The sequence below is a fragment of the Paroedura picta genome, chromosome 17, assembly GCF_049243985.1.
Source record: "Paroedura picta isolate Pp20150507F chromosome 17, Ppicta_v3.0, whole genome shotgun sequence".
In the NCBI taxonomy this organism is placed as follows: domain Eukaryota; kingdom Metazoa; phylum Chordata; class Lepidosauria; order Squamata; family Gekkonidae; genus Paroedura; species Paroedura picta.
The window spans coordinates 21175908-21203043 of NC_135385.1; the positions used below are offsets into that span (position 1 = coordinate 21175908).

Sequence of the window (27136 nt, forward strand, 5' to 3'; positions counted from 1 at the left end):
CAAAAAAAGTAATATCTGGATGCGTGCAGCGGCCATGTAGGATATTGCTCCTCTTATTCAGTTACAGTGACTGGATTTGTACGGGATTATTTTCTATGTGAGCGCATTTAATTTAATCTGGAAAAAGAACCGTACCTTTCAAATCCAATGCCTTAGATCCAGTTTACTTTTTTCTTTAAGGATTCTGTACCTCAGATCTTTCTAATTTGTCCTTTCATTGTAGGAGCTGAGCTCTGACCACCCTGCTGGTGCAGGTAGGAACAGCCCCTCTGTGTCTTGGGAAGGCATACAACAATTTGCGTAGTCCTACGTGGAGTGAGAAGAGGCATAACCTGACTAGTATTGGAGGACCTGGAACTCACATTCTGGAACGTGCCAAGGATACTGCCCCGTGATCGGTTAAGAATGCCAGGAGGTGAAGGCCTGCAGTTTTCTATGAGCAAGGTTAGAGAGAAGCACTCTTACCTTCCCATTTACCATTTCCTCCATCCTCCATGTCAGAAGCTATTTTTATCATCCTCTGAATCTCTATGCTCTTAAGAACCAACTGCATTAGGGCTTGGCGGTAGAGAGCCTGCTTGGCATGCAGGAAGTCCCAGGTTCAATCCCTGGCATCTCCAGTTCAAAAGGCTAAGCTGTAGGGGATGGGGGAAATCTCTGCCTGAGCCTCAGGAGGGATGCCGCCAGCCTAAGCAGAGAATGCAGACTTTGAGGGACTCAGTATAAAGCTGTTTCAAGATAGCAAGTCAGTTCCGTTAATTTGTTTTTGGCATCTGTGCTTATGATTCAGTTGGCATGAATAAAGAATCTAAGGAAATACCCATAGGTCTGATCTCTTCTTCAATGCATCTCAGCCATTTAGGCATACAATAATCCATGAGCATTGAGGACACAAAAGTGTTAGATTACATTTTATTTATGTATCATGAATTCATTCATGCTTTTCTTTTACAAAAACCAAAGCCTTTACTGGCATATGTATAAAAGAGGTACAGTAAGGAAACCATATACAGAAGGTCCTGCTGCGATATAAACAAAGTATACCAGAGAACATATTGTACTTTACACAGGGTACCTGCACGCTCACAATACCTTACTGCAAGTTGTAAAAATTTTGCAACGGAGTTAATTAATTCTGGTATGTTGAGAAAAAAAACACTACCTTAACTACGTCAGATTGCTGTTCTCCTTTACAAAGCAGTGGGTTTAGAAATTTAGCTCTGCTAGTGAAATAAAAACAAATAGTCAAGTACGTCTAGTCAAGGCTATGGTATTCCCAGTTGCAATGTATGGCTGTGAAAGTTGGACCATAAGGAAGGCCGAGCGTCAAAGAATTGAGGCTTTTGAACTCTGGTGCTGGAGAAGACTCTTGCGAGTCCCTTGGACTGCAAGGCAAACAAACCGGTCAGTCCTAGAGGACAGTGGTCCCCAACCTTTTTATCACCAGGGACCACTCAACGCTTGACAATTTTACTGAGTCCCGGGGGGGGGGGGGAGTAGTTTACTCCTCTACTTTCAACCACTGCCCTAACGCTCTGTGATTGCTATGGTAATGTTTAAACATCCCTTCAAAATAAGATACAGACACGCCACAACAATGAACATAAGGAACATTTTATTTTCATGGAAATTTTAACTCATGACAATGACCAATCAATGGGAACCCTGAGCTTGTTTCTCTGCAACGAGATAGTCCCATCTGGGAGTGATGGGAGACAATGACACCCAAAGTGCGTTGTAAAGGGCCGGCGGGGGGGGGCGGGGAGAAGGCGTCCTTCGCGGCCCACCTCCAATTAGTCGACGGACCACATGTGGTCTGCGGCCTACAGGTTGGGGATCGCTACTAGAGGAGATCAGCCCTGACTGCCCCTTAGAAGGCCAGATCCTGAAGATTAAGCTCAAATACTTTGGCCATCTCATGAGAAGGAAGGACTCCCTGGAGAAGAGCCTAATGCTGGGAGGGCAAAAGAAGAAGGGGGCGACAGAGAATGAGGTAGCTGGATGGAGTCACTGAAGCAGTCGGTGCGAACTTAAATGGGCTCCGGGGAATGGTGGAGGACAGGAAGGCCTGGAGGATCATTGTCCATGGGGTCGTGATGGGTCGGACACGACTTTGCAACTAACAACAAAAACAACCACCCATTCCTAAAACTGGAATACTCTTTCCACACTCCTGAGCAGTGTTCTGTTTTCTCAGATGTATGGTCTCTTTGATGGGAAATGGGGGAGGTATTCTCCTTGAAACTTCTCCTCCCGTCTGAGCACTTAAATTTTCTCTCTTCTATGGATTCTTCTATGAGTACTGAGGGTGCTGGTCTTCCGGAAGCTCTTCCCACACTCTGAGCACTGATATGGTTTCTCTCCAGTATGGATTCTTTGGTGTGAATTGAAGACACCGCGTTCACGGAAACCCTTTCCGCACTCTGAGCACTTATAAGGCTTCTCTCCTGTATGGATTCTCCGATGGGAAATAAGGTCACTATTCTTTGACTGCTGTCAACAGGATTCTAGTTAGCTGCGATGCTGCTACCCCTGAAGCCTCAAATTGTAACACATTCAAGAATAGTTTAAATAAAGTATGTCTGCAGACAAAATCTTATAGCCAGAATGTGATGAGTTTGGTTTTAAAGGTGCCACTGGACTCGTACTTGGTTAGTTATTGATCATTTCCCCCCTCATTTTTGTTATTTGCCTTCAGACTTGATAACAATTGCTGAGTATTACAAAAAGGGGGTAATAGAAAATAATCAATTGCTTTCTTCCTTTACCTCTAGATGTGCTGCCTGATGTATCTCTGTATGACTCTCTTTGGGGCTTCCTCAGATCTACCATTTCTGTAGCAATTTTCTGATTAGAGCCACACTTTTCTTGCTGATCAGACATGCTTTCAGGTAGTCAAAGGGGTCCCCCATGAAGCATCTAAGCATATACCTGTTGACTGAAGGTTTTGTGAAGAGCTCTGGAGAAGGCCTTCTTCCCTCAGCCAGGAGATGATAGCAGGTGTGAAACCCCAGCATCCTGCAGGAAAGAAAAAGAGACAAGCCAAGTGCCTAGTCAAACCACTGACCCAGCACTGAGTACTCCTACTGCCTCTGTCTTTCCACGATCTCGGGCAAGAGGGCTATTTTGAAGCCTCCTTAGCTAAAGATGTTGAAGGTGGAAATGAGAACCTGCTGCAAAAGAGGTGCTCTACCCCAAAGATGTGGCCCTTTCTCAAAACCACCACATTCCTTAGAGTCTGGATTAGAAAATGATTCGGGGAATCCAAATCTTCTCACCCACAACAAGATCTAGGCATCATCACCATGAACTGGCAAATATCACAAGAGATTCCAGTCTCTTAACCAGAGTAATAAAGAATCAACAAGCATCACAGAGCTGTCTTTTTAACATCTCACCTGGGTCTGACAAGGAACCACAGACCACGACTCTCCTTTCTGGAAGGTGACCTCAGAAAATGACTTGCCAGAAAAATAGAGGAGGGTCACCCAGGGCATTACCCCCACTAACCATTTCCTGCTTCATTTACAAGCAACTGTAACAGGAGAGATCTGTCCCTTGAGTGGGTACTAAAGGGATTCTTACCCAGAGCGATCACCAGCCCATAATTCTCCAGCATGACTTCCCGGTACAGGGATCTCTGGCATGGATCCAGCAAGGCCCATTCCTCCAGGGTCAAGTCCACGGCCACCTCCTCAAAAGACACCGGCCCCTGCAATCAGAAAACCATTTCCTTCCTAGTGAATCAGGATCGATGGGCTCTGGGTGAGCGTGTGGCCAGGATCTCTGCACTAAGACCCCCCCACACACACTGATTTGCACGGACATTCAGCATCTCAGATGGGTGCTTTTCTCAAAGGCTGAGTCTTTGACAGACAGGAGGGAGGATAAGGATTTGCATCACTTCCTTGCTGTACATATGTTGCACTTGACAAATGGTCCATATTGCTGCTACTACTCTTGAAGGGGCTAAGCAGAAGTTCTGCTAACTTCGGCAGACTCCTAGAAGTCTTGCCTTGTTGGTTTTACTCCAAGAGAACTCATCCAGGCCAGGAAAGGAGGCACCTGATGATACCCTCTACAGACGGAGACAGCCAGAACGCCACCTGATCCAAAATCACAACCCAAACGTCCCCCTGCAGCTCTCTTGTGACAATCCTGCAAGGCTGATTGACAGCAGGGGATCCCAAATCATCCAGCAAGAAGCCTAACCCCCCTGCTCCACTCAACAAGGGTGCAAGGGTCTGGGGAGGAGGGCTGTGACACTTGGCATCTCCCACTTTCCCAAATAACTTGAGGGGGGGGCTAAGAAAGGTGCTGGCAGGAGCCATGGTGCCCGTGGGCACTAGTTGGGGACCTGTGGTTAAAAGGCAATAGTCCCATTTATCAGCTCTCTTGGCAAACCTCTAACGCATTTCATGTAGGCCAGATCCCCACCTCCCCTCAGTAGAACAGATCTCCGAAAGCTCCCCGCCCGGACTCACCAGCTCCGCCTGGCCCCGGCCGGACCCCCGAGACACGGCCGCCGGGAGCCCGACGACGCCAGCCAGGCCGGAGGAGGCGCCCCCAAATCCGCCCGCGCACCCCAGGCGAGGCAGGCCGCGATCCGCCCCAGGCCGCTGTTCTCCGCGGAGCTCCCGCGCCTGGGAGGCCATGGCAGCCGCCGGGCCAGGCACGACCAAAAGCCCGCGGCGATGTCCCACTTCGCCGGAAGTGCCATTGCAAACCCCTGCATGACTTTTCTCTACCTCTTTGCCTTAGGAGCCCGGTGCTCACTTGTTAGAGGTCCGTAACGAGGCCCTTTCGCAGGATGGTCTCGCAAAGGCCGCCTCGGGCATGCATGCCTTCGCTTGGGCGTTGTTTCAGAAAGCGGCCACGAGATGGCAGCAGATCTTTCCCTGGTCTTTATCATGGGCGCTTAGGCGGGAGCCTTTGCCCGCATTCAGCCCCGTCGCTTCCCAGAGTGGCCGCCAGACGGCAGCACCGATCCATATTTAAAAATGGGAAAAATCACAAGGGCACGGAAAGGCTGCCCTCTGGCAGCCAACATAGGTAACTGCATGGCTAAATGGGCGTAAAGGCTCCAACCCAATTAATTTGAATACTGAATGACAATGATTGGGGAAAAAGTATTTAATGGGGGCGAGGTTTTAATTTGCTTTAATCATAAAGTTTGAAGGATCATCTAATCCGCCCTAACACACATCTGGAGCGTTAATGTTGCGTGGACTCAGAAAGCCCACAGCGACGTCCTTCCCGGACCGGAAGTGGACGGGCCACTATGTGCGCTGCATAAGTGGTCCGGCTCTGAGACGCTCCGACATCGACCGGAAGTGTATACTACAGGCCTATGGATGACCTTAATCTACCTCTTTCCCTTAGAGATCCGGTGCTCAGTTATTAGTGGTCCGTGCGGAAACTCGTGCATCGACGTAACTAAACGGCTGAGTTAAAAACTTGCTCATTGAAATATCAAGCGGGGGAGAATGTGGTTTTATTTTATAAAAGGCCCAGGATTAAGTGGTTCGTGAGGAAACCTTCTTCTCGGTTTTTCCGACTCTCACACAGTCTGACCGGAAGTGTACATTACAAATCCCACTCCGCCGTACAAACCCGGTGCTCATGCATTGGAGGTCCGTGCGGAAACTCGTCCTTTGGGAAGTGCCAATTGCCATTTCCAGTTTGACCTTCACCTACGCCGTTGCTTAGGAACCCGGTGCTCACTTGTTAGAGGTCCGTGTGGAAACGCGTGCTGCAACTTCGCTCGTTCCATACAATTCTGGATGGAAAGATCCCCTTTCGGGGGTGTGAAAAACACTATGGGGATGCGGAATACTTTCAGCATAAACCCCGAGAGGCCCTTTCTCCGCTCTCCTCCTCCTAGGAGACGACACGGACGGAGAAAGCCCCGTGCGACTCTCCCGATTCGGCCGGAAGTGTATACTACAGGTCTACGGATGACCTTTGCCCTCTTTGCCTTAGGGACCCGGTGCTCAGTTATTAGTGGTCCGTGCGGAAACTCGTGCTTTGTCCTCCGCCTTCCTATTTTCAGGCGGCAAAGAACTCGAAGTCGATGGAGAAAGCCCTGATCGTGGCCCCGCTGGGACAGCGAGATTAGGAGAGGATATGCTGCCAGCCCAATGAAGGCATTTGCCCAATTTCAACCGTGTACGTCCTCAGGATGGCCGCCAGGCGGCAGCACCTCCTATCTATCTCAATGGTAAATCGAAAAGTGTGTGATAAAGACCAGATGCTGTGGTCCACATATTAGGTGGAGGAGAAAGCTAGACATAAATACCAGTGGAAGGTGAGAGGCAATCAAATCGAGTAAGTATATCACTTAAAATATATTGGTATGAATTTTAGCTATAACAATAAGTGGACCTACCATATAGAGAAATTTGTCAAATCCTCTAAGGTAGCGATCCCCAACCTGTGGGCCGCAGACCACCTGTGATCCTTCGACTAATTGGAGGTGGGCCCTGAAGGATGCCTTCTCCACCCCCCCCCCCCCGGCCCTTTACAACACACTTTGGGTGTCATTGTCTCCCATCACTCCCAGATGGGACTATCTCGTTGCAGAGAAACAAGCTCAGGTTTCCCATTGATTTGTGTAGTCCTGGTTTTGACCAGGCCGGGAGGCTGGCAAACCACTCCCCTTAATGGCCGAACCTCGGATTGCTCTCCAAGTTAATTAGGTTTTGGCTTTATGCCATATAAGGTCATGGAATGTCCGCTGATCTCTTGCTAGGGGTTTCGTATGACCTGACCAATTGGGTTCACACACGCTCCTCAGGAATGTTCTTTGTCTACCTCTGTATAAATAAAGCTGAGCCATGTGCTCAGGGGGGCCTTTTTACTGCAACTGCCTGCTTCGTGTGTTCTCTCTGGCCATCAGCCTGCGGGCGGTCCATTAAGGGCCCAATAGATTTGTCATTGTCATGAGTTAAAATTTCCATGAAAATAAAATGTTCCTTATGTTCATTGTTGTGGCATGTCTGTATCTTATTTTGAAGGGGTGTTTAAACATTACCATAGTGATCAGAGAGCGTTAGGGCAGTGGTTGAGAGTAGAGGAGTAAACTACCCCCCCCCCCACCGGGCCTCAGTAAAAGGCATTGAGTGGTCCCCGGTGAGTGGTCCCTGGCGTTGAGTGGTCCCCGGTGATAAAAAGGTTGGGGACCACTGCTCTAAGGGGCAACTGGCTATACTGGCAAAATTTTTCCACCAGACGTGTAATAGGAATTTCTCGGCCGCAATGAAAAATCTATGCAGCTAAAATAATCCCCCAACTGCTTTTTGGAAGCCCAATTTGGATCGGTGCATTCAGCAACAAAGTTGACATGTCAATCTACCTCTTTTAGGCAATTGTTGGATGTACCAAATTGTGTGGCAAACCATACCCTCTTAGCGGAGCTTGGTCAACAGACACTAGAAACCAGAGCCTGGCTTTGTACATTCAAATACTGGTTAAAAATCCACTTCCATTCATTTCCACTATCTCTTCTTTCTAACACTTTAGGAGATCCCTATTTTACTAAGGGCTTTAACGAAGTAATTTTTCATAAACATCGTTGCTTAGGATTAGATCTATCTACTCTAGTTAATTATGATGAGAGCACAGTCCTGAAACTGATCACTATAAGACTAGACGACCAGGATATTCAGATAATAGGCACATCAACCCACAAGATCTGTTCACCAGGCCATTGGGACATCTCCTGGTCTTATAAATCAATGCACCTATATCTGCAAGTGTTTCTCCTTGCACGCCTAAACATCTTCCCTTCAAACCTACCAAGAGGATGCTTCCTTCAAATCCCTCAAAAAGAGAGAAGCTGTCTTCACGGGTGCAATGTACCAGATTCCCTTGGCCACCTATTATTCAACTGCCCCAGATTTTAGGTGTTCCATCATTATCTGGGGGGCTTTATGGGAAAACTGAAGTATCTGTGCAGCGATGAGAAACATTTAGTGAAGATGTTGCTGAGTGTAAAGGAGTCTTCACAGTGGACCTCGCAAAAATCCTGTCAACTATCTCGAGAACGAATCTATCTGTGCTGCAGATGGGCTATATGGCATAAGGCCTTATTACTGTCCATGTGTATGTTTCTGTTTTAAATTTTGTTTTAAGTATATCAAATCTTATGCCAATAAAAGTATCTGAATCTGATAGTCAATTGAAAAGTGTGTGACAAAGACCAGGGGATGCTGTAGTCGGCTGTTAACACCGATAACTGAACGGCTGAGCTAATATCTGCTCAGACGCATATTAGGTGGAGGAGAATTTCTTTTTAAAGGCCCAGGTTTTTATTTTGGTCTTTAACATAAGCACCTGGGGTTGAATATGCCAACCATGGATTGAGGTATTGGCTGTCAACTATATTATTAGCTGGGTCCTGCTGGTCTCATCCTAGGACGACTATGGTTTCCCGCCGCCTAATAATAATTCAAAAAGCCAAACTTGTATTCTTCTAGCTAGCATCGCCATCCAACCATCCACTCAGGCCGACGAGATGGCTGCAGGGGCATGTGCTTCCTAAAATTGGCGCATGGCAAAGGCTCTTATCCCCAATCTCACCTCATTACAGGGTTTCCTAGAGAAAGAGCAGATGCCATGTGACTAAAAGGAATAGTGTTGCAAAGGTTCTTCATGAGGGTCACTGTGATATATGAATCAAGAGAGTAGGTCTTGATTCTGAAAAAAGACTCCAGTGGCAACTTTAAGAGCAGCACATTTTTATTCAAGATATGAGCTTGCGTGTGCACACATGATTCCTCAGATACAATGTGATGAAATGGAAGAAACCAGTTCATGTATATAGGTGTGTGAGGATAAATCAACATCTAGCATAATTAATATCATTGTTGTTAGGTGTGAAGTCGTGTCTGACCCATCGCGACCCCATGGACAATAATCCTCCAGGCCTTCCTGTCCTCTACCATTCCCCGGAGTCCATTTAAGTTCACACCCACTGCTTCAGTGACTCCATCCAGCGACCTCATTCTCTGTCGTCCCCTTCTTCTTTTGCCCTAGATCGTTCATATTCATATTAATGAATATCGTTAACAGACACCAAAGATAAAGGGGAAGAAAGTGGATTTGTTTGTGTTGATTTGAGATTGAGTTAATGAATATGTATGTATGTATGTATGTATGTATGTATGTATGTATGTATGTATGTATGTATGTATGTATGTATGTATGTATACAAACACACACACACCATGATCCCCATGAAGCACCTTGGCCTCCGTCTTTCCTTCAGCTGCATAGCGTCTGCTATTCTTCCTCTAGAGTCCTGTAAAATGTTGGGGACCTTACTTTGGATTGGAACAGCATGCCCCTACCAGACCTGGGACATCCCTTAGAGAGGGGCCTCGGCCCCCAATCCCAGAAGGACTCCGGGGTTTGGTCGGCTGGAGGGAGAAGAAGGCACAGCTGGTGCTTGCTTTTCTGTTTGGGGAGGGGGGAGGCAGGAGAAGAATAGCCCCGAAGGAGACCAGCAGGGCCCACCTAATGCCGCAGTGGTCAGCCAAGACCTGACTGAAGTGTGGGCCTTTTCCACACCAGGGGCTTATTTTAGAGGGGCAAAATCAAAACCTGGGTCTTTATTTACAAATCCTCTGGCTGCTGGGTCTGAGCATGAGGGGGTGCCCGAGCAATGCACCATGTGGCACAGAAATTCAACTCCTTGGGGTCCGATTCTCCCCAGCCCCCGACCTTTATCTCCCCTGAGAAGTATGCAAACGGCCGCTCCTAGAGCACTTTACAATTTCAGCTACTGGACTCTGATTTTATTAATTTCAGCCATGTAATTCCTGAGGGTGGCCACCAGTCGGCAGCACCTCCTATGCATGTCTCAGCTTGACCGCGCAGTCTTTTTTGTGGCCACAGGAGGGCAGCAAATCTCCTTTTCCCGGTCTTTGCCCTGCAGGAGGGGACGGAGTTCTCGCCCGTTCCCGCTTCCCTTAGCAGAGGCTCCCCGCAAGCAGAAACCTAGCAGCACCGTGGCGGGGGTGAGAGATTTGCCGGGTTGGCTTTCGAGGGCGGCTTTTCTAATTACAGGGCGCCCTTTGCACGCAGGGAGACCCCGCGCCTCCTCCCTCCCTCCCCTTCTGGAAGGTTGTAAAAGTCAAGGGGGGGGGAGAGTCAAGATGCACCGTCGCCGCCGCTCTTCCCTCCCACGCAATGCAGAGCTGGAGCGTCAAGGCTGCGTGGAACCCCTCAGCGGGGTCCATCACGCACCGGAAATGTCGAGGAGTGTACTACTTTCCTGCCTCTTAGGGCATAATGCATCGGAAATGTAGTGGCGGGGAGCCGTACTGTTTTCCTACCTCTTAGGGCACGGTACCCTGGATAAGAGACTCGGTCGGAAACTAGGACCGTATTTCCAGTCGTTCCGAGAAGCGGTTAGTTGCCGGACTATCCAACATAACCAAATCCGGGGCGACACGGATGCAGAAAAACCCCAACGCCATTCAGAAGAGAATGCCGGGAATTGGAGTCCTTTCCTCACCCGCGGACACAGGCGAGCATGCGCACTACGCAGGGCAGCAGGGAATGCCGGGAATAGTAGTCCTTTCCCCACCCGCGGACACAGGTGAGCATGCGCATGACGCGAGGCAGCAGGGAGTGCCGGGAATAGTAGTCCTTTCCCCACCCGCGGACACAAGCGAGCATGCGCATTACGCAGGGCAGCAGGGAATGCCGGGAATAGTAGTTCTTTCCCCAACCGCGGACACAAAAGAGCATGCGCACTACGCGAGGCAGCAAGGAATGCCGGGAAAAGTAGTTCTTTCCCCACCCGCGGACACAGGCGAGCATGCGCAATACGCAGGGCAGCAGGGATTGCCGGGAATAGTAGTCCTTTCCCCACCCGCGGACACAGGCGAGCATGCGCATTACGCAGGGCAGCAGGGAATGCCGGGAATAGTAGTTCTTTCCCCAACCGCGGACACAAAAGAGCATGCGCACTACGCGAGGCAGCAAGGAATGCCGGGAAAAGTAGTTCTTTCCCCAGGCGCGGACACTGGCGAGCATGCGCAATACGCAGGGCAGCAGGGATTGCCGGGAATAGTAGTCCTTTCCCCACCCGCGGACACAGGCGATCATGCGCACTACGCCCGGCAGCAGGGAATGCCGGGAATAGTAGTCCCCATACGCGGAGACTAGCGGCCTTTATCCGCGTATTTTCCGAACTTGGCCGCCAGACGGCAGCACCTGCTATGCAACTCCATTGACGAACAGATTATGGATGGATATGAATAGGAATATACTCTTCCGAGTTGAGAAAAAGCACGGCTAAAGGAGAGGAGACGACCAGCGTATACAAGGGATAGAAAGTGCTGCCGTCTGGCGGCCTAATTGGGAAAATACGCCGTTAAGAGGGGAGGCAGCCGCCTCTTTTCCCACTAAGTCCCCAGTCATGCGCACTACGCAGGCCAGCAGGGAATGCCGGGAATTGTAGTCCCGAACGGAGACGCGCGGCCCGCTCTCAGTTGCAGTATATCCTTTATGGACTTTTATTTAATATTTATTTATTTAGATTTATTTGTTATGCAAAGGGGAGCACCACCTGTCCATTTTGAGCTGAGCCGCTGAGGGGCAGCCCATCTCCCCTTCCTCATCTTGGTCCTGCAGTTCTCAATCTAGCCATTTGGTGGGAGCCGCGGACCCCTTTTATCCGCGTATTTTCCCAGTGTGTCCGCCAGAGGGCAGCACCTGCTATGTATCTCCATTGACGGCCAGAATATATGGGGGACGAGACGACTGGGCTATGTGAGGGATAGGAAGTGCTGCCGTCTTGCGGCCAAATTGGGAAAATACGCAGTTAATAATGGAGGCGGCCTGTTCATTTCCCACTAAGTCCTCAGCCATGCGCACTACGCGGAAAGCAGAGATTGCCGGGAAATGTAGTCCTTTCTTCATCCGTAGACACACGCGAGCATGCGCACTACATTTGTGGGTGGGAATGCCGGGAACCGTAGTCCTCTTCCCGACAGAAGATACAAGGGAACATGCGCACTACTAATGGCTGCTTTGCATGCCGGGAATTGTAGTCCATTCCTCTCCCTCGGAGTCTAGCGGTCGGCAGTCCGTCTCCAGTCAGAGACTACACTACCCAAAAGCCCTCGCTTCGCCCAGTCGACAAAGGTCGTTCCTCTCCCCGTCGCTCTTCCTCAGGCGTCAATCAAAGTTGAAGGAGGGGAGTCGGAAGAGTCCGGCCAATCGGAAGAGAGTCTGTGGCGTCGTTCGAGGCGATTGGGTAAGGCGCGCCTCGCGATTGGCTGAGGCGGCGGGGGGCGGGGCCGTATGAAAGGGGCCTCGCTTCCGGTCGCGGCCTCTGTTCCTCGGCGTGGCGCTTCCGGGAGGTAGGTCATGCTTGCCGCCCCGTCCGCCTCTCCTCCTCCTCGCCCTTCCGGGGTCCCTTTCGCCCCCCAAGACGCGCCCGGGAGGCCCCCCGTCAAGGGCCGCGGGGGGAGGCCGGGGGGGGGCCTTTGGTGGGAAGCGAGGCCCCGGGCAGGGCTGGCGGGCGGGGACGGGCCCTCCCTGCAGGGCTGTTGTGTGGGGCGGGGCGTTGGCAGGCCACCCGGGGGCCGCCAGGGCAGGGCAGAGGGGGAGCCCCCAAAGGGGAGGACGGAGGGACGCTGCTTTTCGTGCTCGGCCCACAGCAGGGATGGAGCCTCTCTGCTTGCTGGGGTGCCAGCCTCCTGGCGGGGGGCTCCAGGGCAGGCCCAGATCTCCCGGGGAGGACTTGGCAACCTGAACGTTTGGGCAGAGGGGGAAGGGGACACTGGGGCTGACAGGTCTGCAATTCCCACCGATCCCCAGGGGGAAAGAGCCGCCCTGGAAGGCAGACTCCATGGCCTTGTGCCCTGCTGAGCTTTGGCCGCTCCCCATAATCCCACCCAGGACTGGCACCGAGACCAGGAGGGCAGGAACTTCCCTGGGCCTGTGCGACTGCCAACGCCAGGCCGTGAGGAGTGCTTGAGCATTTCGGACGTGTCGTCTGAGAACAGCAGTCACAGTTCTGGATTCCCCGACATCTGGGGCTGGGGAGTTGGCCAGAGAGGCTGCTGTAGCCAGGCCCCCTTTGCCAGGATCCATTACTGTTCCCGCATAGTGTTGTGGATAAGAGTGGCAGGGTTTGATCTCCCACTCCTCCACATGCAGGTCTTGGGCCTGTCTGAACCCTGACAGAGCTGTTCTCAGCCTCACTCTACTAGATTCTGTTTGGAAGGGTGACATTACTAATGATGATGCCTTTCTGTTCTTTATCAAGCCGAAGCCTACAGAGGAGTGAACAGGAGACAGAAGCTGCTAGCGTGCCTGAGGGGTGAGTGGTTCCCTGCATTCACATTATTTATACATCTGTCTTTCTCACTGACACTAGAGGCCCACTGGACCAGGGAAGCCGATCCCCTCCGTGAGATAGAAGCCCAGTCATCTGCACAAGAGAGAGAGCGAGCAATATTTATTCTTACACTGTACCTGCTTGGTGTAGTGGTTAGGAGTGCGGACTTCTAATCTGGCGAACTGGGTTCAATTCTGCACTCCCCCACATGCAACTAGCTGGGTGACCTTTGGCTAGCCACAGCACTGATGAGGCTGTTCTGACTGAACAGGCATATCAGGGCTGTCTGAGCGTCACAGGGTTGTGGGGAGAGGAAAGGGAAGGCGACTGTAAGCTGCTTTGAGACCCCTTCAGGTAGAGAAAAGCGGCATAGAAGAACCAGCTCATCTTCTACCATTCAACATGTGCAAGGACACCAGAATGCTTCTCCCAAGGCTGGGCTACTTTGTGTAGCACAGCTCTTGGCGGGACAGCCAATACTTGAGGGAAAACAGGCACACTAATAGCTTTGGCAGTGAAAGAGAGTTTACAGAACTGTCACAGGAAACCAAGTCAGATTAGTTTGTGGAAATGTACCCTCCTGTCTGTTTGTTCAGTGTAAACAAATCGGCTCCTCTCTTTTGGCAGGCGCGCAGAGATCCTCGCTGTTCTCGACACAGCCTTGGACAGCCGGCTGTGCGGATTCCCAGCACCGGAAGGACAGAAGTCCCGAACAGGCCGTGTCTGGGGAGAACAGCAAGTGTGCCAGATGTTTGTTTTTTTCTTTGCAGCATTGCCGGATTTGTTTGGCAGCAAGAGACTGCCTGTGAGGGCAGAAGTGTGGCTTCTGACTATAGGTGGCAGAAATAAAATTTGTGTCCTTTGTGTGTAGTTTTTTTTTTTTTTTTGTGTCTCGTCATGTGCAATACGGGTGGGTGGGTGGGCAAATTGGGGGGGGGTGTACACCTGGGTCTGAAATGCGCAGTTTCTGAATCTGACAATGACTGTACAACAGGGTGTGCAACATCAGTTTGGTTTTTAACACCTTGCAGGCATCCAGATGTTAAACACACAGGTGGTTTTAAGTGAGCACATGTAGTGTCTAGAGTGTACTAATTGTTTGTACATTACTGGACATGCGCAATGAATGGGACCAAAATTTCTGTGCCATCTGTGCAAATCCAGGCGTTAACAGGCGAATGCGCCGTTTCATATCATGGCAAAATAATGGGGGCAGAATCTGTCTAAGTCCAGTGTCCAGTCTTATTAGTGTGTAAGAGAGAGGAAGATGGTGCAGAGGGGCCCTCAGGTTACCATTGTCCAGCACTGGACATTGTACATGTACAAAGTGCTAGACAATGGTAACCTGAGGGCCCCTCTGCACCATCTTCCTCTCTCTTACACACTAATAAGACTGGACACTGGACTTAGACAGATTCTGCCCCCACTACTATGTCTGCCATGATACAAAACAGTGCATTTGCTTGTTAAATACCTGGATTTGCACAGATGGCACAGGGAACTTTCTTGCAAACATCCAAGTGGGAGGACTGTTCAAAAAGGACTGAACAGTAGCTGTGGTATACCTGTCAGAAAAGACACAATGCATGTATACGCAACATTTGTTTTTAAACAAAGAGACTCAATACATCAGTTAATAGACAAACACATCATCACTCAATATACAGAAAATATACAGAAAACTCATGAGAACATATGGACAGCAGAGGAACAGAGGCAGAATCTGGCTAAGTCCACTCTTACTCGTGTGTAGGAGAGAAAATGGTGTTTGTGTCCTACACACGAGTAAGAGTGGACTTAGCCAGCAACACAGCAGAGGAACAGAGGCAGAATGCTGGCTAAGTCTGATCTTACTCGTGTGTAGGGAAGAAAAAGAACAAGATGGTGTTTCTCCTACACACGAGTAAGAGCAGACTTAGCCAGATTCTGCCTCCATTCCTTCCTCTGCCATTGTGTTGCAAAACACTGCATTTGTGGATCTGCACAGATGGCTCACGGACTCTTCAGTACCTACAGAATGTAGAACACAACCCTAGCTGTGCTAAACCTATTAGAAAAAACACACAACACATCTCTACCCACCATTTGTTTTTAAACAAACACCCCAAGACATCAGTCAATATACAGAAAGCACATTCATCAAACTGAAGTCCTGTTCAGTTGGACAATGCCACCTGAGGGCTCCCCTGCACCATCTTCCTCTCTCCCACACACTACTAAGACTGGACAGTGGACTTAGCCAGATCCTGCCCCCATTCCGTCCTCTGCCATGATACAAAACAGTGCATTTGCCTGTTAATACCTGGATGTGCACAGTTGGCACAGGGAGCCTTGCTTCCAAACTTCTACCTGTCAGAAAAAAACACCCGCCATTTGTTTTTAAAGAAAGACACCCAATACATCATTTAATACACAGAAACATCAATATACAGAAAGGTAATTCGTCAGACTGAACCAAGTCTTGTGTGTTGTTCCGTTGCACGTAGTCCTGTTCAATGCTGCTGGACAGAAAGAAAGGCAGACACTCAGCATCACACTTATGTCAAATTCCTCTAATTTGGTTGGGAAATGCATTTGCTCATGAGAAGACACAGCACTGTTTTGCAACACAGCACAGGAAGAGAGGCAGAATCTGGCTAAGTCCACTCTTACTCGTGTGTAGGAGACAAACACCATTTTCTCTCCTACACACGAGGAAGAGTGGACTTAGCCAGATTCTGCCTCTCTTCCTCTGCTGTGTTGCTGGCTAAGTCTGGTCTTACTCGTGTGTAGGGGAGAAAAAGAACAAGATGGTGTTTCTCTCTTACACACGAGTAAGAGCAGACTTAGCCACATTCTGCCTCCATTCCTTCCTCTGCATTTGTGGATCTGCACAGATGGCTCACGGACTCTTCAGTAGCTTCCAAGTCGGACAAGTCTTCAAAAGGACCTAACGGTAGCTACACAGTGCAGAAGAGAACCCTAGCTGTGCTAAACCTGTTAGAAAAAACACACAACACAAACACACCCAAGACATCACTTAATATACAAAAAGCACATTCATCAAACTGAAGTCCTGCTCGGTTGCCACTCGGAGATCTTCCTCACACACCCCTGGTCGACACAGCTGTGCCAGCAGCCCCCTCTAGGAGCCAACCAAGTCTTGTGTGTTGTTCCGTTGCACGGAGTCCCCTTCAATGCTGCTGGAAAGAAAGCAACAAAGGCATAAACTCAGCATTACAGTTCACTGGTCTTCGAGGGGGTTTCATTGACTCTTGTAGGTTGCTGATGTTGGGAGGGGGTGTAAGGAGTCCATTTTAACACAATTGTACAACAAAACACTGGTGCCCAAAGTATTCTCTCAATGATTGGGAAATGCATGTGCTCATGAGAAGATACAGCACTGTTACAGCAGAGGGACAGAGGCAGAATCTGGCTAAACCTGGTCATACTCGTGTGTAGGAGAGAAGAAGATGCTGTCCCTCTGCACCATCTTCTCTCCTACACATGAGTAAGACCAGACTTAGCCAGATTCTGCCTCCGTTCCTTCCTCTGCCGTGTTGCAAAACCGTACATTCGCTTGTTAATACCTCGATCTGCACAGATCTGTACAGAGCAGGTTAAAGTCAGCACCTTGTTGTATGGTACCGCCTAGAACAAATATGGTTCCAGAAATGAACAATGGCCTTTTGGGAACCCCTTGGGGCTTACCTGTGCATTCCAACATATTCAAGCACTCTTCCTGGGCTGGTGTTGGGACCCACACGGGCCCAGGGGATCCCTCGAGCCCGCCAGGAGGGTGGCATCCCAGCAAGCAGGGAGGCTCACATTGCAATCCCTGCCTGGAAACCAGGTGTGCGGTGGTGGATTTCGGGAGGAGAATACGAACTGGGCATGAGGCGGAAGGAGACCACCCCCCCACAGCTGCTCTAGAGCAGAAAACAAAAATAAAGCCGTTTCCCCCCCTCTGCTGGGACCTGCAGCTATTATGGTGGCTCAACAAAAATGGAGTCCAAAAGCACCTTTAAGTCCAACAGAGACTTCTGCAAGGCCTGAGCTTTGGTGGGCAGCCACCCGTCCTCCGACAAGGTGGAGCGGGGATCAGGAGAGTGCAGGTACAGAGAAAAGGACAAATCGGTGGCAATGTGGTAAACTGTGTCATCATATCCAAATCAAGCCATATGGTAATTCTGTGCTAAAACAACGAATCAGTCCTTTTGAGTTCTGGTGTAGCCCAAAAAAACATTGGAGAGATAAAACTGTCCCTGTTAGGACGTCATGGCAGACGCTGTCCCAGTTGCGAAAAGAACGAGCAGAGACTGGGTGCTGGCCCCCTCCGTCTCCCCCCAAGCGTGGGAGCTCCCCTGCAAGCGACAAGCCACCCTGGCCAGTTATCCTGTCCTGAGACCAGAGAGTTGAATTCAGAATTACACTACATATCACCAGCATCACATTGCAGTCACATTGTCCCAAATAAAATAAAAAGAAGAGGGGATTGTACGGAATGTGGCTATAAGAATTGAATGAGCTTATCGTGCATAGTGAGATAAAAATGCATGTCCTTGTTGAGTCCTGTCTACACCATTGTTTTGAATGTTGTAATAAACTTGCCTTTCTGCACATTCCCTGTCTGGTCTGTTCTTGAAGTTCCTTTGCAATAAAACTGCCCCTGGGAGGTCCCTTAGTGAACGTCCTGGAAGGCTGAATATTCCCCTCCAGGTTTCTCAGGCCTGTGATGTTTGATGTCCGACTCGTGCCCGTTAATGCTTGGGTGGAGGGTTTGACCCCTTTGCCCTGCCTGGTGAACTCAGGGGCACGGTTGGCATTTAAGAGCATAGACATTATAACAAGAGGTGTGTGTGTGCGTAGCCTTCAATGGGGTAAGTGACAACGGGTCCACAGATTGTGTCATTGGCTTGTGTGTAGCAACAAAGTAGGCATCTAAGTTCATTGCAAGGTACCAGTGGCCAGGTTCACATTTAGACATCTCACTGTTGTGGGCAAGGGGTCATTTGGGACAGGGAGGGGTGTCTGTGTGCAAGAAAAGGTTTGCCCCCCAGGACGTGGCAAAGAGAACTGTCCTTGTCCGGCAGAGGTAAGTCCTTGATGACGCACCAAACTGTGTGGAGTTGGACTGCATATAACCACCGGGGTTTTTCTATTATTGTCTCTTTTGTGCCTGTTTTCCAACAAGATGGCTCATGGTATTATTGATCTGTTTCTCAACCTCATTGTTTGGGTACCCCATTTCCGAGAAGGTTTGTTGCAGATCCTTCCAACGGCAATGTTCACCTAGGGGATCGGAGCAGATGCGGTTGTAACGTAGAGCCTGCCTGTATGCTATGGATTGTTCGGTAGGTTTGCGGTGGTGGCCAGAGGCCCGCAGGTACGTTTGCCGGTCGGTAGGCTTTCGGTATAAGGTGGTCTCTAGGCATCCATGGTTTATTTTTGCAATAGGGTCCAAAAAATGTATTTCCTGCGTAGATCGCTTCATGGTCACGTTGACAGTGGGGTGGAAGGCATCGTATGCCTGGGGAAAGGGGTCCAGGGCTTCTCGGCCATGTGTCCATACGATACAATTGTCATCCATGATTCACAGGTGTAAGAGAGGTGTGAGCATTTGGGCTTTTAGGAAGCGATGCTCCAGGTCTGACATGCAGATGTTGGCCTACTGAGGGACCCTGTCGGTGCCCACGACCATACCACTGATCCAGAGGAACAAGTTGCCACCACGTCTGAAGTGTTACAGGCGAGAACAAAAGGGCAGCATTTGCTGGCCGAGTCAGCTGTGGTCTTGTTAGAAATCGTATTCCTAATGGCTTGTAATTCCACCTCCATGGGGGCGAAAACAATATTCTCAGGAAGGTTGTTCAAAGATTGTCTTGTCCTTAGAAAGTCTGTGGTGTCGCAAACATAACTAGAAGTGTTGGTGGCAGAGGGTCTTAGAACAGGGTCCATGCAGCCAGATCCCCCCCTGGTGGGAGCGTGTATGCCTGAGAGGACAGGGTGTCCTGGGGTGCCAGATTTTGGCCCCACGATTCAAGATTCCTGCTCAAAGTCCTTTTGGTGTGCCTGAAAGGAGCTCTTTTTGAATGTGTGTGGGGAATTCCTTGATACTTTTGTGTAGTTCTTTTTCGTATTCCTGAGTCGAGCATGAATCAGGTTGTTTGTACAAGGTGGCACTTGAGAGCTCTCTTTAAGCCTCTGGGTGTTGTCCAATCTGTTCATGCTGACAGCAGCTCCTACTCTGTCTGCCTCAGTAGTTTTTATATCCAGATTGTGCCTAAGTCCTTCATGGCCTTCCTTTCAGCATAGCTGCTATTCCCTTGTGTGCTGTGTTTTTGGGCGATCACGTCGGTTTGGACCCTGTGGCGGAAGCAGGCTATGGAGAGGTCCGGTGAGGCTTGGGACCCCCTGGGGGGAGGCTCTCCCTTTGTGTTGTTTCATTGGTATGTGGAGGTCAGAATCCCCTCCTTCGGTGGATCGGAGGGACAGTAGATGCTGTGATGGAGTGGTTTGCAGATGTTGCCCGTTCCTGCTTGTCCTGTTCACGTGTATGTCGAAAGATGTCCTTTAGGTGTAAACATTGCAAGAATGTCTCCAAGTCCTCATGGAATGAAACCATCTCTGTGGCTTTGCCAGGGCAGAAGGACAGACCACGTGAGAGAACCGAATGCTCTGAAGGACGGAGGCCGACAATAGTGCTGGAGGAACTCTTCTTTTCAGTATTATCTGCCTTTGGGTTGCATAGTTGTTTAAAGCTCCGGCTGTTTCGGTAAGTCAAACCGAGAATTGACGATAGCTGATCTTTTTTCGTGGAAGTCCTGCCAAGGGGGTCGATTCCTTGTAGAACTGTCCAGTTCAGAAAGTTTCCCCTTGAGCAGCTTCTCTTTGTAGTACAGGCCATGGATTGGATGCTCCAGTCGTTTCTTGGATGATGTGATGCAAAATCTTTATGCAGAGTCCGTAGGGTCAGTAGATTGCGGCAGATTCTGAATCCACACTCCTTTTAAGTATCATGTCCAGGCGTTTGCATTTGGTAAGAAAGGAAATATCCGCCTGTACCTGTGGAAGTTTCTTTATCAGGCAGAGGGAGTTCCATTCCAAGCAACTAAAGGTGATGCCTTCCTTAAAGAGAGATTCAAGTGGGCAGCCTTGCTGGTTTCAAACCTCCACTGATTTCACTCTTATATATATATATCAGTACTCTTATGAGTCTTGTTCCATTTTATCTGCACACAAAAGCTCACACCTTGAATACATCTTTCTTGGGCTTTAAGGTGCTGCTGGACTCTGTTTCTTGTGCTACTTCAGAGCAACACAACAAAAATTGAGTCCAGCAGCCCCTTAAAGCCCGAGAAAGAAGTATTCAAGGTGTGAGCTTTTGTGTACATGCACACTTCTGCACACAGAATGGAACAAGAGGCATAAGAGTACAGATATATAGGAGTGAAATCAGTGGAGCTTTGAAACCAGCAAGGCTGCCCACTTGAATCTCTCTTTATGGAAGGCAGCACGTGTAGCGGCTGGGAATGGAACTCCCTCTGCCTGACAAAGAAACTTCCACAGGTACAGGCGGATATTTCCTTTCTTACCAAATGCAAATGCCTGGACATGATACCTAAAAGACTGCGGATTCAGAATCCGCCGAAGTCCACTTACCCTAAGGACTCTGCAGAAAAACTCTGTGTCACATTCTCCAAGAAACTACCGGAGCATCCGATCCGTGGCCCCTACTACGAAGAGAAGCTGCTCAAGGAGAAACTTTTTGAAGTGGACAGTTCTACAAGGAATCGACCCCCTTGGCAGGACTTCCACGAAAAAAGACCAGCTATCGATAATTCTCGGTTTGACTTACTGAAACAGCATGATATGCAACCTGAAGGCGGATGATGCCGGAAACAAGAACTCCCCCAGGACTTCTGTCAATCTGTCACAGCACAGCCACTGTCCTGCAGAGCATTTGGTTCTCTCACGTGGTCTGTCCTTCTGCCCCGGCGAAGCCACAGAGATGGTCCCATTCCGTGGGGACTTGGAGGCATTCTTGCGACGTTTACGCCTAAAGGACATCTTTCGACATACACGTGAACAGGACAAGCAGGAACAGGCAACATCTGCACACCACTGCATCACAGCACCTACTGGAGAACACCCGCTGTCCCTCTGGTCCACCGAAGGAGGGGATGCTGACCACCACATACCAACGAAACAACACAAGGGAAGAGCCTCCCCCCAGGGGGTCCCAAGCCTCACCGGAGCTCTCCATAGCCTGCTTCCGCCACAGGGTCCAAACCGATGTGATCGCCCACAAACACAGTACACAAGGGAATAGCAGCTATGCTGAAAGGAAGGCCATGGAAGGCCTTAGGCACAATCTGGATATAATAATTACTGAGGCAGACAGAGTAGGAGCTGCTGTCAGCATGAACAGATTGGACAACACCCAGGAGGCTTAAAGAGAGCTCTCAAGTGTCACCTTGTACAAACAACCCGACTCAGGCTCGACTCAGGAATACGAAAAAGAACTACACAAAAGTATCAAGGAATTCCCCACACACATTCAAAAAGAGCTCCTTTCAGGCACACCAAAAGGACTTTGAGCAGGAATCTTGAATCGTGTGGCCAAAATCTGGCACCCCAGGACACCCCGTCCTCTCAGGCATACACGCTTCCACCAGGGGGGGATCTGGCTGCATGGACCCTGTTCTAAGACCCTCTGCCACCAACGCTTCTAGTTATGTTTGCGACACCACAGACTTTCTAAGGACAAGACAATCTTTGAACAACCTTCCTGAGAATATTGTTTTCGCCCCCATGGAGGTGGAATTACAAGCCATTAGGAATACGATTTCTAACAAGACCACAGCTGACTCGGCCAGCAAATGCTGCCCTTTTGTTCTCGCCTGTAACACTTCAGACGTGGTGACAACTTGTTCCTCTGGATCAGTGGTATGGTCGTGGGCACCGACAGGGTCCCTCAGTAGGCCAACATCTGCATGTCAGACCTGGAGCATCGCTTCCTAAAAGCCCAAATGCTCACACCTCTCTTACACCTGCGATTCATGGATGACAATTGTATTGTATGGACACATGGCCGAGAAGGCCTGGATACCTTCCCCCAGGCATACGACGACTTCCACCCCACTGTCAACCTGACCATGAAGCGATCTACGCAGGAAATACATTTTTGGACCCTATTGCAAAAATAAACCATGGATGCCTAGAGACCACCTTATACCGAAAGCCTACCGACCGGCAAACGTACCTGCGGGCTTCTGGCCACCATCGCAAACCTACCAAACAATCCATAGCATACAGGCAGGCTCTACGTTACAACCGCATCTGCTCCGATCCCACAGGTGGACATTGCCGTTGGGAGGATCTGCAACAAACCTTCTCGGAAATGGGGTACCCAAACAATGAGGTTGAGAAACAGATCAATAAAACCAAGAGGCATCTTGTTGGAAAACAGGCACAAAAGAGACAATAATAGAAAAACCCCGGTGGTTATATGCAGTCCAACTCCACACAGTTTGGTGCGTCATCAAGGACTTACCTCTGCCGGACAAGGACAGTTCTCTTTGCCACGTTCTGGGGGGCAAACCTTTACTTGCACACAGACACCCCTCCCAATCCCAAATGACCCCTTGCCCACAACAGTGAGATGTCTAAATGAGAACCTGGCCACTGGTACCTTGCAATGAACTTAGATGCCTACTTTGTTGCTACACACAAGCCAATGACACAATCTGTGGACCCGTTGTCACTTACCCCATTGAAGGCTATGCACACACACACCTCTTGTTATAATGTCTATGCTCTTAAATGCCAACCGTGCCCCTGAGTTCACTAGGCAGGGCAAAGGGGTCAAACCCTCCACCCAAGAATTAACGGACACGAGTCGGACATCAAACATCACAGGCCTGAGAAACCTGGAGGGGAATATTCAGCCTTCCGGGACATTCACTAAGAGACCTCACAGGGGCTGTTTTATTGCAAAGGAACTTCAAGAACAGACCAGACAGGGAATGTGCAGAAAGGCAAGTTTATTACAACATTCAAAACAATGGTGTAGACAGGACTCAACAAGGACATGCATTTTTTATCTCACTATGCACGATAAGCTCATTCAATTCTTATAGCCACGTTCCCTACAATCCCCTCTTCTTTTTATTTTATTTGGGACAATGTGACGCTGGTGATATGTAGTGTCATTCTGAATTCAACTCTCTGGTCTCAGGACAGGATAACTGTCCAGGGTGGCTTGTCGCTTGCAGGGGTGGTCTCACGCTTGGGGGGAGACGGAGGGGGCCAGCACCCAGTCTCTGCTCGTTCTTTTCGCAACTGGGACAGCGTCTGCCATTGCGTCCTAACAGGGACAGTTTTATCTCTCCAATGTTTTTTTGGGCTACACCAGAACTCAAAAGGACTGATTCGTTGTTTTAGCACAGAATTACCATATGGTTTGATTTGGATATGATGACACAGTTTACCATTTTGCCACCGATTTGTCCTTTTCTCTGTCCGTGCACTCTCCTGATCCCCACTCCACGTGGTCGGAGGACGAGTGCCTGCCCAGGAAAGCTCAGGCCTTGCAGAAGTCTCTGCTGGACTTAAAGGTGCTTTTGGACTCCATTTTTGTTGAGCCACCATAATAGCTGCAGGTCCCAGCAAGGGGGGGCAAATGGCTTTATTTTTGTTTTCTGCTCCAGTGCAGCTGTGGAGGGGGGGGTCTCTTTCCGCCTCATGCCCAGTTCGTATTCTCCTCCCGAAATCCCCCCCCGCACACCCGGGTTCCAGGCAGGGATTGCAACGGGAGCCCCCCTGCTTGCTGGGGTGCCAGCCTCCCGGCGGGACCGGGAAATCCCGTCAGTCCAGCTCAGTCCCGGGCGGGAGGAAGGGCGGCTTGGAGGGGGCGCCCCAGGCCTCCCGGGGAGGACTTGGCAACCGAAGCCTGTGGCCAGAGGGGGGCGGAAAGATCCTGCGTGTCGCACTGCGGTTGCCACCCTCCCGGCCGGGGCTGGAGCCCCCATTCCCGCTGACCGGAGGAACCAGGAGGGGGGAGGGGCCGCTCTGGGGGGCCACTTCAGGCCGACGCGGGACCCCCCCGGGCCTACCCTGACTGCGCCGCCCCCGCCCGTAGCCCCCGGAGAGAAGAAGGCCGAAGAAAGAGCGAAAAGAACGAAAAAAGGACGCGGAACGCGCAAGGCCTACCTGCCGGAAGTCGCACGCGGAGGAACAGACGCCGAGACCGGAAACGCAGACGTTTTCATATGGCCCCGCCTTCGCCGTCATAGCCAATCACGAAGCACGGCTTAGCCTGGCGCCTCGCATGGCGCCGCAGCCTCACTTCCGATTGGTCAATCTTCTCTGTCACTCCATCTTCTCGTTTTCGTCCCGTCCCCGTTGCCTCAGCCAGTCGTATGGGGCACGTTGGCCAATCGCCTCGCACGGCGCCGCACACTCCTTTCCGATTGGTCGTCTTCTTCGATAGCCCCACTTTCCCCTTTGATTGGATGCTGCAGGAAGATAGGTGGGGAAAGTGACGTCATTCGTCGACGGGGCGAAGCGTTGCATTTCGGGGAATGTAGTGTATTATGGTAGACGGAGAGCCGGCCATTTGTCTCCCCGGGTGGGTATGAAACTACAACTCCCGGCATGCTCAGATGCTCGGCGTAGTGCGCATGACTGCATGTGTCCTTGGATTGGCAAGGACTACAATTCCCGGCATGCATAGTTGCTTGGCGTAGTGCGCATGACCGCCTGTGTCCGCTAATGGGGATAGTACTACAATTCCCGGCATTCGCAGCTGCCGGCGTAGTGCGCATGCCCACTTGTGTCCTTGGATGGGGAACGGACTACAGTTCCCGGCATGCCTATCTGCCTAGCGTAGTGCGCATGCTCACCTGTGTCCGCGTGTGGGGAAAGGACTACTATTCCCGGCATTCCCTGCTGCCCTGCGTAGTGCGCATGCTCGCCTTTGTCCGCGGGTGAGGCGTAGTGCGCATGACCGCCTGTGTCCGCTAATGGGGCAAGTAGGGGACTACAATTCCCGGCATTCTCAGCTGCCCGGCCTAGTGCGCATGACTGGGGACTTGAAAAGCGGCGGCTGCCTCCCTTCTTAACCGCGTTATTTCTCACTTTGTCCGCCAGACGGCAGCACTTCCTATCCCTCGTGTAGCCCAGTCGTCTACCCCTTCCCCACGTGCTTTTTCTCAACTGGGCAGAGCATATTCATATTCAGATCCATCCATATTCTGGCCGTCAATGGAGATGCATAGCAGGTGCTGCCGTCTGGCGGCCACATTGGGAAAATATGCGGATAAAACTCGTCCGCGACTCCCACCACGTGGCCATTTTAAGAAGTTCAGGACCAAGACCAGGAGGGGGAGATGGGCTGCCCCTCAACGGCTCAGCTCAAAATGGACAGGCGTGTTAATTAATCTCAATGGACAAATAAATAAGAAATAAATAAATAAAAGTCCAGACTGGATATAGTGCCCCAGGGAGCGGGCCGCGCGTCTACACCGGTGGGGACTACAATTCCCAGCACTCATTCCCATCCTCTCCCTCCGGAGTCCAATGAAAAGAGAGGGCGGGGTGCCATAAAAGAATGGCCACACCCCCCCACTGAGACAACCAATCGGATGGCGCCTTCTAGCTTATCGCCGCATACCCGCTTTCGATTGGGTGGCCTCTTTGTCACTCCACCTTCCTCTTTGGATCCCGCCCTCGCTCCCTCACCTAGTCGCCTGGCGCGCCTCAGCCAATCGACTCGCAGGACGCACGGACTCTGTTCCTATTGGTCGACGATTTTTTACGACCCACCTTTCCGTTGTATTGGCCTTCGGTGTACGAGGGGTGGGAAAAGGAACGTCAATCTTCTGCGGTGTAAAGCATTGCATTATGGGGAATGTAGTGTCTGAAGAGAGTCAGAGAGCCGGCCGCCTGTCTCCGTGGGTGGGCAAAGGACTATAATTCCCGGCACCTCCAGCTTCTCGGTTTAGTGCGCATGACCGCCGGTATCCGCGGACGCGGAGTAGACTACAGTACCCGGCATACCAAGCTGTTTTTCGTAGTGCGCATGCTCGCCTGTGTCCGCGGATTGCGTGGACTACAATTCCCGGCATTCCCAGCTTTTTAAAAGTGCGCATGTCCACCTGTGTACGCGAATCGGAGTGGACTCCAGTTCCCGGCATTCCTAACTGCCCGGCGTAGTGCGCATGCCTTTCCGTGTCCGCCGATGTGGTGTGGACTACAATTCCCGGCATGTCCAGGTGTCCGGCATTGTGCGCATGACTGGGGACTTTGCGAGAAAAGATGCGGCTGCCTGTTTTCTTAACCGCGTAATTACTCATATAGGCCGCCAGAGGGTAGCATTTCTCGTCCCTTGCAGAGCCCAGTCGTCTCCCCCCCCCCTTCACCGCGCTTCTTCCCAACTGGCCGTCTGCAGGACAAATAAATCTAAATTTATAAATAATAAATAAATTAACGTCTAGAAAGGATGTCCTGCCCCAGCGAGCGGGCGGCTCGTCTCCCCTCCATGTCTTGGTCGTGCAGTTTGCAGGCTTTGCCTTGGCCACTTGGCGGGAGCCGAGGACCAATTCTAACCATGTACTTTGCCAGGTTGTCCGCCAGACGGCAGCACCTCCTATCTCTCGCAATGGTGAAATTGAAAAGTGCGTGACAAAGACCAGGGGATGCTGTGGTCAGCTGTTAACACCGATAACTGAACGGCTGAGCTAATAAATGCTCAGACACATATTAGGTGGAGAATTTGTTTTTAAAAGCCCAGGTATT

At 50.5% G+C, this 27136-nt stretch overlaps 1 protein-coding gene and 3 long non-coding RNA genes across 9 annotated transcripts in view; 2 read left to right on the top strand and 2 right to left on the bottom strand.

Moving 5' to 3' along the window:
* Positions 1-2988, top strand: part of LOC143827538 (uncharacterized) — a 28035-nt gene extending 25047 nt beyond the window's left edge. The window contains exons 4-5 of one of the 2 annotated variants that reach the window (XR_013227345.1): positions 224-444; positions 2775-2988. This is a non-coding gene — a long non-coding RNA (uncharacterized LOC143827538). Of the gene's footprint in view, positions 1-223; positions 1070-2774 lie in introns of those variants that run through there. The other variant, XR_013227344.1, reaches the window with a different exon arrangement.
* On the bottom strand, positions 1514-4740 carry ZNF655 (zinc finger protein 655). Its single transcript, XM_077317155.1, has 3 exons — positions 4485-4740; positions 3586-3712; positions 1514-3018 (listed from the first exon to the last, which is right to left on the bottom strand). The coding sequence occupies exons 1-3, from the start codon at positions 4653-4655 to the stop codon at positions 2888-2890; spliced, it is 429 nt and encodes a 142-aa protein (XP_077173270.1). The 5' UTR covers positions 4656-4740; the 3' UTR covers positions 1514-2887.
* A 5208-nt stretch (positions 4741-9948) lies between these two features.
* LOC143827326 (uncharacterized) lies at positions 9949-14227 on the top strand. Of its 4 annotated transcripts, none has more exons than XR_013227259.1 (4): positions 9949-10603; positions 12088-12268; positions 13286-13339; positions 13985-14227. It is a non-coding gene; the product is annotated as an uncharacterized LOC143827326 (long non-coding RNA). The 4 variants fall into 4 exon arrangements; XR_013227260.1 differs by having other exon boundaries at positions 9962-10603; positions 12187-12268; XR_013227258.1 differs by lacking the exon at positions 9949-10603 and having other exon boundaries at positions 11850-12268.
* Positions 14228-14946: 719 nt separating this feature from the next.
* Positions 14947-26377, bottom strand: LOC143827283 (uncharacterized). 2 transcript variants are annotated; one of them, XR_013227243.1, is made up of 3 exons: positions 26165-26377; positions 24551-24855; positions 14947-16536 (listed from the first exon to the last, which is right to left on the bottom strand). It is a non-coding gene; the product is annotated as an uncharacterized LOC143827283 (long non-coding RNA). The 2 variants fall into 2 exon arrangements; XR_013227242.1 differs by having other exon boundaries at positions 14947-16539.
* Positions 26378-27136: the final 759 nt, after the last annotated feature.

Excerpts from the sequence above, each read along its gene's own strand:
- ZNF655 (XM_077317155.1), bottom strand. The coding sequence starts at position 4,655 with ATGGCCTCCCAGGCGCGGGAGCTCCGCGGAGAACAGCGGCCTGGGGCG. Across the intron at positions 3,713-4,484 it reads GCCGGGGCCAGGCGGAGCTG|GGGCCGGTGTCTTTTGAGGA; the intron begins GTGAGTCCGGGC and ends TTCTGATTGCAG. Across the intron at positions 3,019-3,585 it reads TGGGCTGGTGATCGCTCTGG|GATGCTGGGGTTTCACACCT; the intron begins GTAAGAATCCCT and ends TCTTTCCTGCAG.